Source organism: Equus quagga, chromosome 7 (genome assembly GCF_021613505.1).
Source record: "Equus quagga isolate Etosha38 chromosome 7, UCLA_HA_Equagga_1.0, whole genome shotgun sequence".
Classification (NCBI taxonomy): Eukaryota; Metazoa; Chordata; class Mammalia; order Perissodactyla; family Equidae; genus Equus; species Equus quagga.
This window is the reverse complement of record NC_060273.1, coordinates 51,310,841-51,323,848: the sequence shown is the minus strand read 5'-3', so window position 1 is coordinate 51,323,848 and position 13,008 is coordinate 51,310,841. Positions and strand designations below refer to the sequence as shown.

The following is a 13,008-nucleotide window of genomic DNA, read 5'->3' as shown; positions in this document are numbered from 1 at the left end:
GCAAACCAGATCACTGCCTGCCCTCATCAGATGGGCACATAAGACTCTAACCCAGAGTTAACTATCATGAGGAAAGTCTCTAAAGATAACAGGCTTCTGTGCAACTAAGGAACTATAATAAAATAATTTCACCCAAAACCAAAGGAAATAATTAAAACCAAGTAGTAAACTTTTCATTCTCCAAGTGATAAAATAGTCATTATTTCACTTCTGTATTCAATTATAAACTATTTAATGCATATATCAGGAACTACACTATATACTAGGAATAAAGTACAGAAGAAATCAGACAAGGTCCCTGACCTCACAGAGCTTACAATATTGTGAGGAAAGACAGGAAATAAATAAGTAAACGAATAATTTCAATTAAAAATTTTAAAAAAGCAATTTAAACAAATAAAACATGCTATTTTTAAGAACTGTAATAAAAAGCACCACATACAAATATTTACATTCCAAATGAAAGGAATAGAGCCAAGGCCCTGAACTGGGAAGAAGCTGAGCCTTATTCACCAGATGCAAAGATCTTCCCCTGAGCTCCCTTCTACATTCCATCTCGGTCTAGGCCATTCTTCACAAGCAACAGTGAGACTTTAACAAACATGGCAGACAGCAAACCTCCCCTACCAGGTCCTCCTTAGCATCTCATCTGATTTTGGTTCCTCCATCATAAGCCACAGTCAAACCTTTCAAACTCAAGATCTCACCCATTTTCCACAAAGCACTTCCTGGCTGAACTTCCAAAGGTAGAACATAAGTTTGCCCCAGTTGTAGGCAAACAGTTGGCATGAACATTATACCCAAGGAGAAAGGAGAAAAGCCAAGCCATGTCAGAGGTAGGGAGAACAGGCCGAACAGTGCCAAGATGCATTTCCAGCTTCAAATGGGCTGAGAGGTAAGGTTCACATCTTAAATAATAAAACACCTTCACTTACGGAGTGCATTATGAAGCCAAAAGTTGTTCTGGAAGAGAAAGACCACCTGAGGGCTTGCTCCCCATCCCTTTTAATTCCCAGCAAAAGTAAATCAACTTGGGGGGTCTGTGGGGAGGAGTAAACAAAATTCTGTAACCAGACTGCAGTTAGTGGTATAGCCACATAGCACCACCTTCACTATTCGCAATGTTTTATCTTTCCTTTGTTTGCTCTTAAAGTTTTCTTAGCATTAAAATTCACTTCAGTAGCATTTGATTTCTCTAAATTGTGTAACCTTCTCAATTAATATAGTACTATTCTTTCAGTAATTCTGTGAAATTCCAAATATCTAATACAATGTCCCAAACAATACACCTATCCTGAGAGTAGAGAAAAACTGATTGAAATTATGTGTGCTAGGTAAAGATTTTTCCTAGGGGCCAGCCCGGTGGCACAGTGGTTAAGTTTGCATGCCCAGCTTTGGCAGCCTACGGTTCGCAGGTTTGGATCCCGGGTGTACACCTACACACGCTCATCAAGCCATGCTGTGGTGGTGCCCCATATACAAAACAGAGGAAGACTGACACAGATGTTAGCTCAGGGGCCACCTTCCTCAAGCAAAAAGAGGATGATGGGCAACACATGTTAGCTCAGGGCCAAGCTTCCTCACACACACACACACACACACATAAAAATTAAAATAAATAAATCACTATAAAAAAAGATTTTTTTCTAGGATAGACATATGATTTTTAAAACCAGTTCCAAAGAACTCAACAAAACAAACGTGCTTCAGAGTCCCACCAACATAATTCAAATTATATTGTAAAATATATTTTTGCTATTTTATTTTTATTTTTAATAAAATGTACCACCCTTTCAAATTTCAAACATAAAGACCATCATGAAACATGTTAGCTTATGCTGCTGGGTCAAAGCAATCAAATAGACACTGAAATGAAGCTTCTCTTGCCAGCTCTATGCATACATGACACTTAGGGAACTTCTTGTAAATGTGTCACTGACCGGGAAAAACCACAGCACTGCACGGTGCCCTCTGTTAACAGAGCACACACCTGTCCACTCGTGTAACACTGTACAGTGAACACTAACACAGCACATGGAGGTCGGGGCTCCACTCAATGTCACAGCAAGCTCAGACGCATCTGTTCAGGATATGCTCTCATCACAAAAAGTAGTGAACAGTGCTTAGTGAAAATATCACATAAGCCATCACGACATAATGTTAGCGTTTACCTTAAGTTTAGAGTACAGGAGATAGTGTCAGTGACTCAAACTTTTAAAAAGTCTCCTACAGAACTTCATGAGACTCTAAATCATTTATTTTTTAGTGACTGTACAATCAAAACAAAAGGAAACCAAATGCTGAGGCTGGTATGTTAGTGTTCAGGGTAAGATACACCTAAAAAAGAAGTCTCAACTGCAAAAAAGTTTCTGTCTACTGATTTCATCCAACACGCTCATTTCATAGATGAGAAAAAACTAAGACCCCAGAAATCAAGTGACTTATTTAAGGCCATAGAGACAGAGACAGGTAGCACTAGAACTCTCGGGTTCTAACTCCCAGATCTTTTCATTCCACTACCTGGTCCTATTTAACAAAGTTCCTCTTCTAGAATTAAGGAAGGCTTCTATTAGGGGAATATTCCTTTCTCCCTAATGCCATTATAAAGTCAAAGATGTGTTTCACACGATTGTTAATCGAGCCTAAAGCATTACGACAGAACTGAAGTCTCTGTCCCCGTCACAATGCCGTTTCCATTCCGAGAAGAGAAGGGACGCACAAAACCACCATGATAGAAGATCTGTGTAAAAATAGGAAGAGGGGATGTAAATCAAAGGCACTAACTTTCACTCCGAAGGAGCCTCAGTTCTGAGGATGTCATGTACAGCGCAATGACCACAGTTAATAATACAGTATTATACACTTGAAAGTTGCTGAGAGCAAACCTTCACCACTCTCACCACACACTCAGAAAAAGTTCACTATGTGAGGTGACGGATGCATTATCTTGATTTTGTTAAGAGTTCCACCATGTATATGTATATCAAATCATGATGCTGTATCTTTTAAATATATACAATTATACTTGTCAATTATTCCTCAAGAAAGGGAAAAAAACAGAAGAAGGGGAGTAAGTACTGTAAGAACAGCACTACGGAAGCTCAGAGGACTGCAGGATTATTCTGGGTGGGAAAACGAAAAAAGGCTCAGACTTACTCAGTAATGAAAGATCATTCCAATGTTGGAAACTAGCAGAAAAGAACTGGGAAAAGTTTGGATTTTGGATCCACTATAGCATAGGAAATAGCAGAAGAATCATATTCTGTTAGAATTAGATCAGAAAATACAGAGGCTAGAGGAATATACTAAACGACACCACAAGGGAACAATCATACAAATCCAGAATGTGGTATATTCTATAAGCTCTTCAAAAAGTCAATGTCAAAGGGAAGAAAGGGGGAGCGGTTGTCCTAGACTTAAAAAGATTAGGTGACAAATGTAACTCTAATGCTAACTAGATCCTATTTTGAGGAAAAAAAACTATAAAAGACATTTTTAGGACAATTGGAGGATTCTAATTATGGACTAGACCTTAGGGAATAATAGTTAATCTTCTTAGGAGTGATAATGGTATCGCTGTTATGTAGGAGGATGACTTTTTTTTAAAAGACGCATGTTGAAGTGTCATGATGTCCGTACTCACTTTCAAACAGTTAAACAAATCTGTGTGTGTGTGTATGACACACACTAGGTGATGGGTATTCAAGTATTGAAAACTGTCATTAAAAATGTTTAAAAAAAGAATTAGATATAATCTTGATAAAGATGATCTAATCCATTCTCTTTCTTCAACAACGGAAGAAACTGAGCCAAAGTACCACAGCTAAGGAAGGCCTTTTCTCAATTGAAATGAAACTTCAGACAAGTCTGCAGAATCTTAGCCCAAACTCTTTCCATATGCCAGAAAAGTGGGACCCAAGAATAAAGACTGATCTGAGACAAACACATACATGTGCATGTAAAAAAGTTAAACACGGTTCTTATGCTTAGTATGTGACAATACCATTAAAATTACAAAAGAAGAAAAAAATCTATTTAAGACTATAACAACCTAGTACATGAGAATTTTGTATAAAATAACCTCAGAATGCAGCATTAAATGGGAATTAGTTTAATTGTTAGATGCACAAAAAAACAAACAAAAAAATGTTTCAAACCACTTAACTAGCCTTGCCTATAATACTGTCTCACATTTTGGTCTACTGATGATAGCAATCATGCCTTCCAAAATCTGACAACAGGTAGTAACTTCACATTTCACCTTATCTCCTCCACAGGCTCCTTGCCACTTCCCAAAAGTGCCATGTTTTTTCCTATTTCTACACAAGTAATTTCCTCCGCATACAGAAAGCCCTTCTGCCTTCTTCATCGACTCCCTTTCAAGACCAACTTCTTACACTGCATCTTCAGTGAAGCCCTGACTCTGCTCCCCACTACTCCTTAAACTTCTCTAATACTTTTTTCATTGCTATGGAGACTTTTAAAACTTTTCCTAATTATTTAACTGTAGGATTCCTCCATTAGATCATAGCTACCTGATATCACAGAGCACGCCTTATTTATATCCCTATTTACAGTTAGCTTCAAGTGCTGGGAGTTAGAAATAATGGAAACTGGCTATTTTTCAAATTTTCAGGAAGAAGCATCTTAACTCACCTAAAAAATCAAGTGCCCTGAGTCGAGAGTGATTAATTTATCACAAAGCAGATTCATAACTAAATGACCTGGACCATTTGTTACTCTGCCCCTTTGATACTCTTGTCACATAGCCTACAAGCATGGAAACTATCTGAACTGATGCAAAGAAGCAGTCTGACCTTGCTTATACCTAACAAGCCAAATACATGCAAAAAGTTATCTGAAGGGTTTCCTGTGAGGATAAGAACTTAATCAGAAAAGCCCGAAAGTCACTAATCCATTTCTAGTCAAGTATTGAGCAAATGTATATCATTAAGACCTCACGCTCAAGTAAAATTCATTTAAAATAACTTCCACGTGTAAATATTTCTTTTTTCTCAGAAATCTAACTTCAACAGAAGTTTCATTTCTGAAAACAGAGCTATAATGGAAACTTCCAAAAGTTTTATTTCAAACATGCAAAAATATGGCATTACAACACCCAGTGTATACTCAGCAATATTTAACCTCTTGGCTCAATATATGGAATATATGCGAAAACAAACTTGATTCTTGCTGACTGAAAAACAAAGTAGCTGATGCAAGACACATGCTGATTGTTCTTGGCCAACACACATGCATCTTTAAGTACATACGTTAGTCAAGTCTCAACCTATGGTCCTTGAACTACCAGTGAATCATGAGGAGCTTGCTGGTGGCCTAGTACTGCCCGCTAAGCAGAAGCAGAAAGCTGGGTAGGGACGGTGAGGGGCGGCAGGAAGAAGCAGATGCAGTGGTCCACCAAATGAAGATAAACCATTCAGGTGGTCTGCAGTAAGGAAAAATGAGAGAATCACTAAATCAGCAAATTGATCAGCATGCCCAATTAATATGATCACGCTGCTTACCCAAATCAACCTAATGCTTTCTTGCAACAAGAGAAGAATGTGTTTTCGTCAAAAGCCACAAGAGAGAGAACTAATTTATTAGCATAAAGGCAAAGCTTCCTTATTACTAGTGATTAACACTCAGTAATCATTCTCATTAGAAGACTTACCTGGGTACAGTACTGCAAGCAAGGTGCTGCCAAAGCTTTGCCTGTACAGTAACAAAACCAGGTAGATTCAAAAATAAAACCCATGGATTAAAATTTCTCCAGAAGAAAGAGTGGTGTTATAGACTACGGTTATCAAAAATCAGAGGAATGAAGATTCCTGTCTTTTCTAACGGCTTAAAGCTTCTGTCCACAGTATACAGCGCTAGCAACTGATTGCTAAATAAAATCAGAGATGAAAAAAACAGCCCATTTAACATCCACAGTGAGACTTCTTTAAAAACGCCCTTCCAACATAAATTCCAAGATAATCTTGACTGGGAAAAAACGTCAACCCTTTATTCAGCAGAAAATTGAAAACAGAGTGGGACTAGCCTGGTGGAAGGTAGCTGATCAGGTAGGGGCTACAACAACCCATGTCAACTTCTAATGTAAACTCCAGTCTTAAATCTCTTCCCAAAGAGGATTCAGCTTTCCCCATATCCCAGTATTTTCCAACTGTAGCTTCCCCAACCTAAATTTAATTCTCATACTTACCAGACCTACCCACACAGAGTACCACTGTTACTTCCAACCCACACCTACTTGCTGCCTATTTTTCTTTTGGTCCTTTCCCCACAACTCCACGCCTCCTAGTAAAATCAGCCACCCTCTGCTTTACATCAAGTAAATGCCTCCTATTTCACAGTATGTCTCTCTCCAATTGGTATAAAATTTTATGCATCCCTCTCATAAAGCCCCAGAGCTCACCAACCCAGAAAATATGAAAGATTTGTACTTTCACTGTCACACGAGGAGGAGACTAAATCTTCAGTCCTCCTCATGCTCAATTGTGCTTCATTTTTTATTATAGGCACAGCCCTGAGAGCAGAAGCATAAGAAAACTCAATACACAACCGAGTTAGCTGATATGTAGAAGTAACATATGGGACACTGAACATACACAAGGAAGAGAGAAGCACGATGTTCTTGGTGAAGAAAGTAACCGTCTTGTAGAAAACGTTTGTTCTTAAGTACCCCAACCTCAGCAGTGCTGTTGCTATGTTCTGGGGTTGGATGCCCAAGCAGTCTATCTTGTGTTAGGATATGAGTAATAACCTACAGTTAGAATTTCTGCAAACACCACACTAGAATGAAAAGTTAACAAACCGAATTATTTTCTGAAACTATACAAATGGTCTGTTCAAATACAATTAGATCAGTAAAAAACAGGCAGATCTGTTTTTTACGTTTCCCAATAAGACAACAAAATTTGGTATACTAAGCACCTACTAGGGTCAGGCCTTGAGACATGCCGGAGAGGTGATTTCTCATTTCTCCACCTTCCGTGAAGTTTTCGTGACGCAATTCTTAGTACTTTCCTCTTTTTACTTATAGCAGTCAATCACTTTTACACCTTCAGTCAACCTCTCCCAGCTGACTTCAAAATCCACATTCATAATCCTGAACATCTCCAAGTTCCACACCTAAACTTCTGCATGATCCTAAATGATGTTTCACCTTAAAAATTCTTTGTCAACTAAACCTTAACATACTGAAAGGTGAATGGCTCTCCCCAGATAGCTCTAATTCCCCCAAACCTGCCAAGCCACCTCAACAGTCCTGGTCACCCACATTCACAAACAGAAGATTCTTTTCTCTTCTTTATCCCTACATCCAACAAATCACCAACTCACGCCATTTTTTCCCCTAATGGGTTCCTCATTTTGTCTCTTCCCACTAGAAGCAATCCTCAACAGTGCTTCTCAAACTTTAACGTGCACAGGAAGCATCTGAGAATCTTGCTAAAATGCAGATTCTGATTCATGAGGTCCGTGCTGGGGCCCAAGATTCTGCATTTCTGACATGCTCCCAGGTGATGCCAATGCCACTGGTAGAGAGACCACAGCCTGGAGCAGCTGAGATCACTGTTTGCCTTTATTCCCTCGGCACTTGCACAGATCATCCTATGGTATTTTTATCTGTTTATATAGCGTTTTATAGTTGTCTCATGTGTGCATATGCTGTTACGCTTTCTAAAAAAGGATTTTGACATACTCAAGAAATAGGATCATGAGTCCTTTTTTTTGGAACAACAGCAACCAATACAACATTGGGCATATTGTGGGTACTCAATGCTTGTTGATTGTAAAATGCTTCCCCAGAAAATACAACAATCATCTCTTGATTAAGAAATTGAAGTGGGTTTATGGATTACCTTTGTCAACTTTTTAAAAACTATTTCATTGCTAATCAACCTTTTCATCAGATTAGACAGAGGGAATAAACTTAAAACAGCTTTCTATTCATAGTTAAGAAAGCAAATGTTAGTTATAAGACTTGTGAATTATTGGTTATAGATTTATTCTTTCTCCATCAGTGAAGGATTAGTTAAATATATATATTTAAAACTGAAACCAGAAGCACAGGAAACAAAAGGAAAAACAGATAAATTGGACTTCATTAAAGTTAAAAACTTTCGTGCATCCAAGGACACCATCAAGAGAGTGAAAAGACAACCTACAGAATGGGAGAAAATATTTGCAAATCACATATCCAATAAGGGTTTAATACAGACACTATATAAGGAACTCCTACAACTCAACAGAAAACCCCACACAAGTAAAAAGTAGGCAAAGGACTTAAATAAACATTTCTCCAAAGTAGATACACAAATGTCCAACAAGCACATGAAAAGATGCTCAATATGACTAGTCATTAGGGAAATGCAAACTGGAACCACAATGAAACACCTCTTTACACCCACTAGAATGGGTATAATGTAAAAAATGGGAAATAAGTGTTGGTGAGGATGTGGAAAAACTGGAACCCTTGCACATTGCTAGTAGAAATGTGAAATGGTGCAGCTGCTGTGTGAAAGTTTGGTAGTTCCTGAAAAAGGTAAACAAAGAATTAGCACATGACCTAGCAATTCCACTCCTAGGGATATATCCCAAAGAACTGAAAACAGGGACTCAAACAGCTATTTGTACACCAAAGTTCATAGCTGCATTATTCACGATAGCCAAAAAGTAGGAATAACCCAAATGTCCACCAACAGATGAACAGACAAAATGTGGTACATACATACAATGGAATATTATTCAGTCATAAAAAGGATGAAGTACTGATACTTGCTATAAAAGAAGGAACGTGGAAGACACTATTCTAAGTGAAAATATACCATAAACAAAAATTGTTTGATTCTACTTACATGAAATATCTACAATAGGCAAATTTACAGAAACAAAACACAGATTAGAGGTTACCAGGGGTTAGGAGGAGGGGGGAGCAGAGATATTGCTTAATGGATCCAGTTTCTGTTTGGAGTGGTGAAAAATTTTGGAAATATATAGTGGTAATGGCTGCCAACTGTGAATATAATTAATGCCACTGAATTGTACACTTAAAAATGGTAAATTTTGGGGGCTGGCATAGTGGTTAAGTTCGTGCACTCCACTTCAGCAGCCCAGGGTGCACAGGTTCGGATCCTGGGAACAGACCTACACATCACTCATCAAGCCATGCTTGTGGCAGCATCCCGCATACAAAATACAGGAAGATTGGCAACAGATGTTAGCTCAGAGCCAATCTTCCTTACCAAGGGAAGAAAAAAAGGCAACTTTTACATGTATTTTACTACAATTAAAAAAATGAAACTAGGAAAAAAAAACCCCAGCATTCTTTATTATACCCCTGAGTTCAAGTTCCCACTCTGCCATTTATAAGCCATGCCATGTTAAGTAAGTTGTTTAATTTCTCCTGGCTTCAATCCATGTATAAGAGATATTATCCACCTCCCAGAGTTGTTAAGACTAAATGAGAGAACCTAATCACTTAGCACAGTACCTGTCACATAATAAATACTGGACAAATGGTAGCTGTTATTATTCAGAAACCATTGTTACTCATCAAGTAGATGTCTGGAAGGCTGCTATACACGGATATCCAAAAGAACGCCACGATATTCTCAAGACATTCTGAAATAAAGAAATGAATGTCCAGCATTCAGTTATGCTACTGGAAACCTGGAAACCTGAGACCACCAGGGTCAGTCCTCTTGGGATATCACTGAACATACAGAATAAATGACACACCCAGAAAGTGAGAACCTACTTTGTATATCACTACATTAAAGACGTGAACAAAATATGAAGCTAGTTGGCTGCCTTCAATTAACTTCATTTTATTTTTTCCTACATATTTCTTATTTTTAAAAATTGTAAGAGATTTAATTTCTTAGCAAATGCCACGGGTTTAAGCTTGTCTAGAGGTCCTAAGTGCCAACCACAGCATCTCAATGTCATCATAAAGCAGAGAACCATACAGAATATGCTGTCTAAAAACATCAAAACGAGTGGAAATCCTAGGAACATGGAAGCTTGGAGAGAACTGTTAAATAATCTTGTATAATTTCTATAATATACCTATCTTGATTAAAATTAGTCATTAAAAAACGGTCAAAGTAGCTGAAACTCAAAAACTGAAGTCTAGGCAAGGTACACCAGAGGAAGATATTACAAACTATTCCAAAAACAAGAGATAACACAAATCTTATAACGTGAATTCAGTCATTTCCATATTCTACAGTCTTTCGCAAAAATTTCCCAAATTCCTTCAAAGAAGTAATCCACCCAGTAAGGAAGTTTCTCTCAATATATACATAATTATTTGCATACATAAGCAACTTAGATCCAGAGGGAAAGTACACTATCTCAAATGGCCTATAAAGGTTAAAAAACAGAAGTCATTTTTTACCAAGACTGGCTGATATTCAGAAAGGGTCAAGCCATTCTAAAAGGGTGATGTTTGCACAACACTGTGAATATAATTAAATCTGTCATGAAAATCTTAAACCCGTCATGAGAAGCATCAAGAAGACTGTATTTTACTCCATGTTGATAAAAGAATTTTTCATAACCCAGTATGTCCAGATTAAAACTACTAACCACCACGTATTGTATGTTTGAAAAGCAAAGGATCTGTGCCAACACCCTCAGGAAAAATAGTCTTTCCCTTCCCAAAAAAACCTCCTGTAATAAGCAAGAACTGTTTAACATGTTAACCTGACACTCACCTGAGCAAATTCCTTTCAACCACAATTAACTCCTAACTATCCTGACAGTAATGGAGAAAAAAGACTTCCATAATTAAATTCCAGAAATAATCCTTTTATCCCACACAGGTCCTTCCTCCACCCCAGTTACATCAGGGCCAAATAAAGAGGTTTGGTGGTTGATGTCCCTTTTTTCTAAACCTTGGGCACAGCCTCAGGTCCAGAGAACTCAGTTCTCAAAGAAACTGATACCATAGCTATCTAACTAGATACCACTGGTAAAAAATAACCAAAAGCTAAGACTCCATGCTTTTAAACGCCCATGCTAATAATTCCTGGCTGGTCACAAGCCACACTGCCAAAAGGCTTAAAGAAATTGGTTCAAGTTCATTACTGAGAGGAGATAAACGTTTATCAGAATTCTTAAATGACTGTGAAAAAATATTTAATTAAAACTGAATACTACCTATAACAAGTACATACTAACATACTTCGGGACCATTAACGATCACCCCCTTTACAGGAAGGATCATTTTGACCCCCAACTTGACCCCAACCCAAAGCTGTTTTAAATCATGCCCTTTTTATCTTCCTGCTTTGTTATCACTAAGGATCTTATTAACATGCCACCAAGTAATACCAGGACTTGAAATGCACTGTAAAGTAGTATTTTCATGGACGATTTTTTCAAGACACACTTCAGTGAGCTCTCCGAACTATATGTCCAGGATTTAGTCATACAGGATGCCCACAGATCTTATTCAAGTGGCATGGCTAACCATCACGTAATTCAGGAAATTGATCAGCCAAAAGTTAGGAGTACCTGATTTACAGATGGAGCTTAAGTGACAGGGCAAGCAACTGGTCTAAATGTTAGGATATTAAGGAAAAGTTGTAAACCCTTTCATCCCCGAACAACTGAATTTAGGAACTTATAAATACGCCCCACATTTTGAGACATCTAACGTAAGGATGGAACAAGACCAACACTGCCATCCTCGCCATTCCCAGAAGCTGTTTCTTAACTAAAACTCTAACAAGCTCCAGAATGGACTCGGCAAAAGGTCACTTAAGTCGAGGCAGGAGAATTTCATCACCCTGCGGCACTGCAACACCAAGTGAACCAAAATCCCTCTCCTGGGCAGACGATTCACCCCAAAGCAGAAGCGCGTCCGGCGTCAGGAAACTTTTGAAGTCGCGATCCCGCCGGGAAAGGCGGACTCGCGCGTTGGCACTGTGACCCGCGCACTTTCCTCTACGTCGACGGCGAGGAATCCGGCGAGCCCACCCGGCGGCGGCCGGCCCAGCACCCCGCGCCGCGGCCGAGCCACGTCTCCCCCGGCGGCCGCTCCCCAGCGCTCGGGAAACGGACGCCCGCGCCCCCGGAGCCCTCCCCCGTCGGCCGAGCTCCGGGAACCTGCCGGTTTAAATGGCCAAGCTGGAGCCACCTCGCGCAGCTGTCACCTGAAACTCGGGGAAGCCGAGCCCGGCCAACTCCGCGGCGCGGGCAAGGGCGCGGGCGGCGGGGCCGGGCCGAGGGATGCGGCCGGCTCCCTCCCTCCCCCGCTCCCTCCCCGGCCCGCCGCCATCCTGCTCCTGAATAATTGAACGCGCCGGAGGGCCAGCGCGCCGGCCAGGAAGGCGGCTCCGGGGCCGACCTCCCCGAGCCGAGGCGGCGGGGTCGGGAAGCCGAGGGCGACATCCAGGCGCGCGGACGACGCCCCCCGGGGCCCGGGGAAGCGGGCGGAGACCCCGCGGCCGGCGGGGCGGCCGGAGCGCAGCGCGGGGGCGACGTGGGCAGGGGGATGACAAAAGGGCGCGGGGCCCCGGCCGCGCCGCCCGCGGGCCCGAGGCGCCGGGACAGGTGGCCGGGCCTGGCCGGGAACAATGGGGGGCCGAGGCCGCCCCCTGGCGCTCACCTACCTCCGGTGCCCTCCGAGTTCTCGTTGAGGCTGCCCGAGGAGTCGTGCTGGGCGCCCACGCACCCGCCCATGGGGCCCCGGCGCCGCGTCCGCCACCTCCGGCCGCTCGTCCGGGCGCGCCGCCGCCCCAGCCTCCTCCGGCGCCGCCGCCGCCGAGCTCCGGACGGGCGCGCCGCTCCGCTCGCCCGCCGCGGCCCAGCCTCCGCCCCCTCGCCGCTCCACCCACCGCCTTGGCTCGGCCCCTTCCTCCGCGCCCTCTTCTCCCTCAGCCCCCGGGCCGCCCGCGCGGCAGGCCCGGCCCGCGCGCCGCCCTCGCCTGCGGCTCGGCCCCGCCAGGCCGGGGCTGGCCCATTCCGGGGGGCCGCGGCGCGCCTCGCCCC

At 41.8% G+C, this 13,008-nt stretch overlaps 1 protein-coding gene across 1 annotated transcript in view; it reads right to left on the bottom strand.

The window, feature by feature from the left end:
• UBTD2 (ubiquitin domain containing 2) overlaps positions 1–12,985 on the bottom strand; it is a 56,128-nt gene extending 43,143 nt beyond the window's left edge. The window contains exon 1 of the mRNA XM_046665739.1: positions 12,630–12,985. Within this exon, the coding sequence (XP_046521695.1) occupies positions 12,630–12,699 (70 nt within the window). The 5' untranslated portion in view covers positions 12,700–12,985. The remainder of the gene's footprint in view (positions 1–12,629) is intronic.
• Between the last annotated feature and the right edge of the window lie 23 nt (positions 12,986–13,008).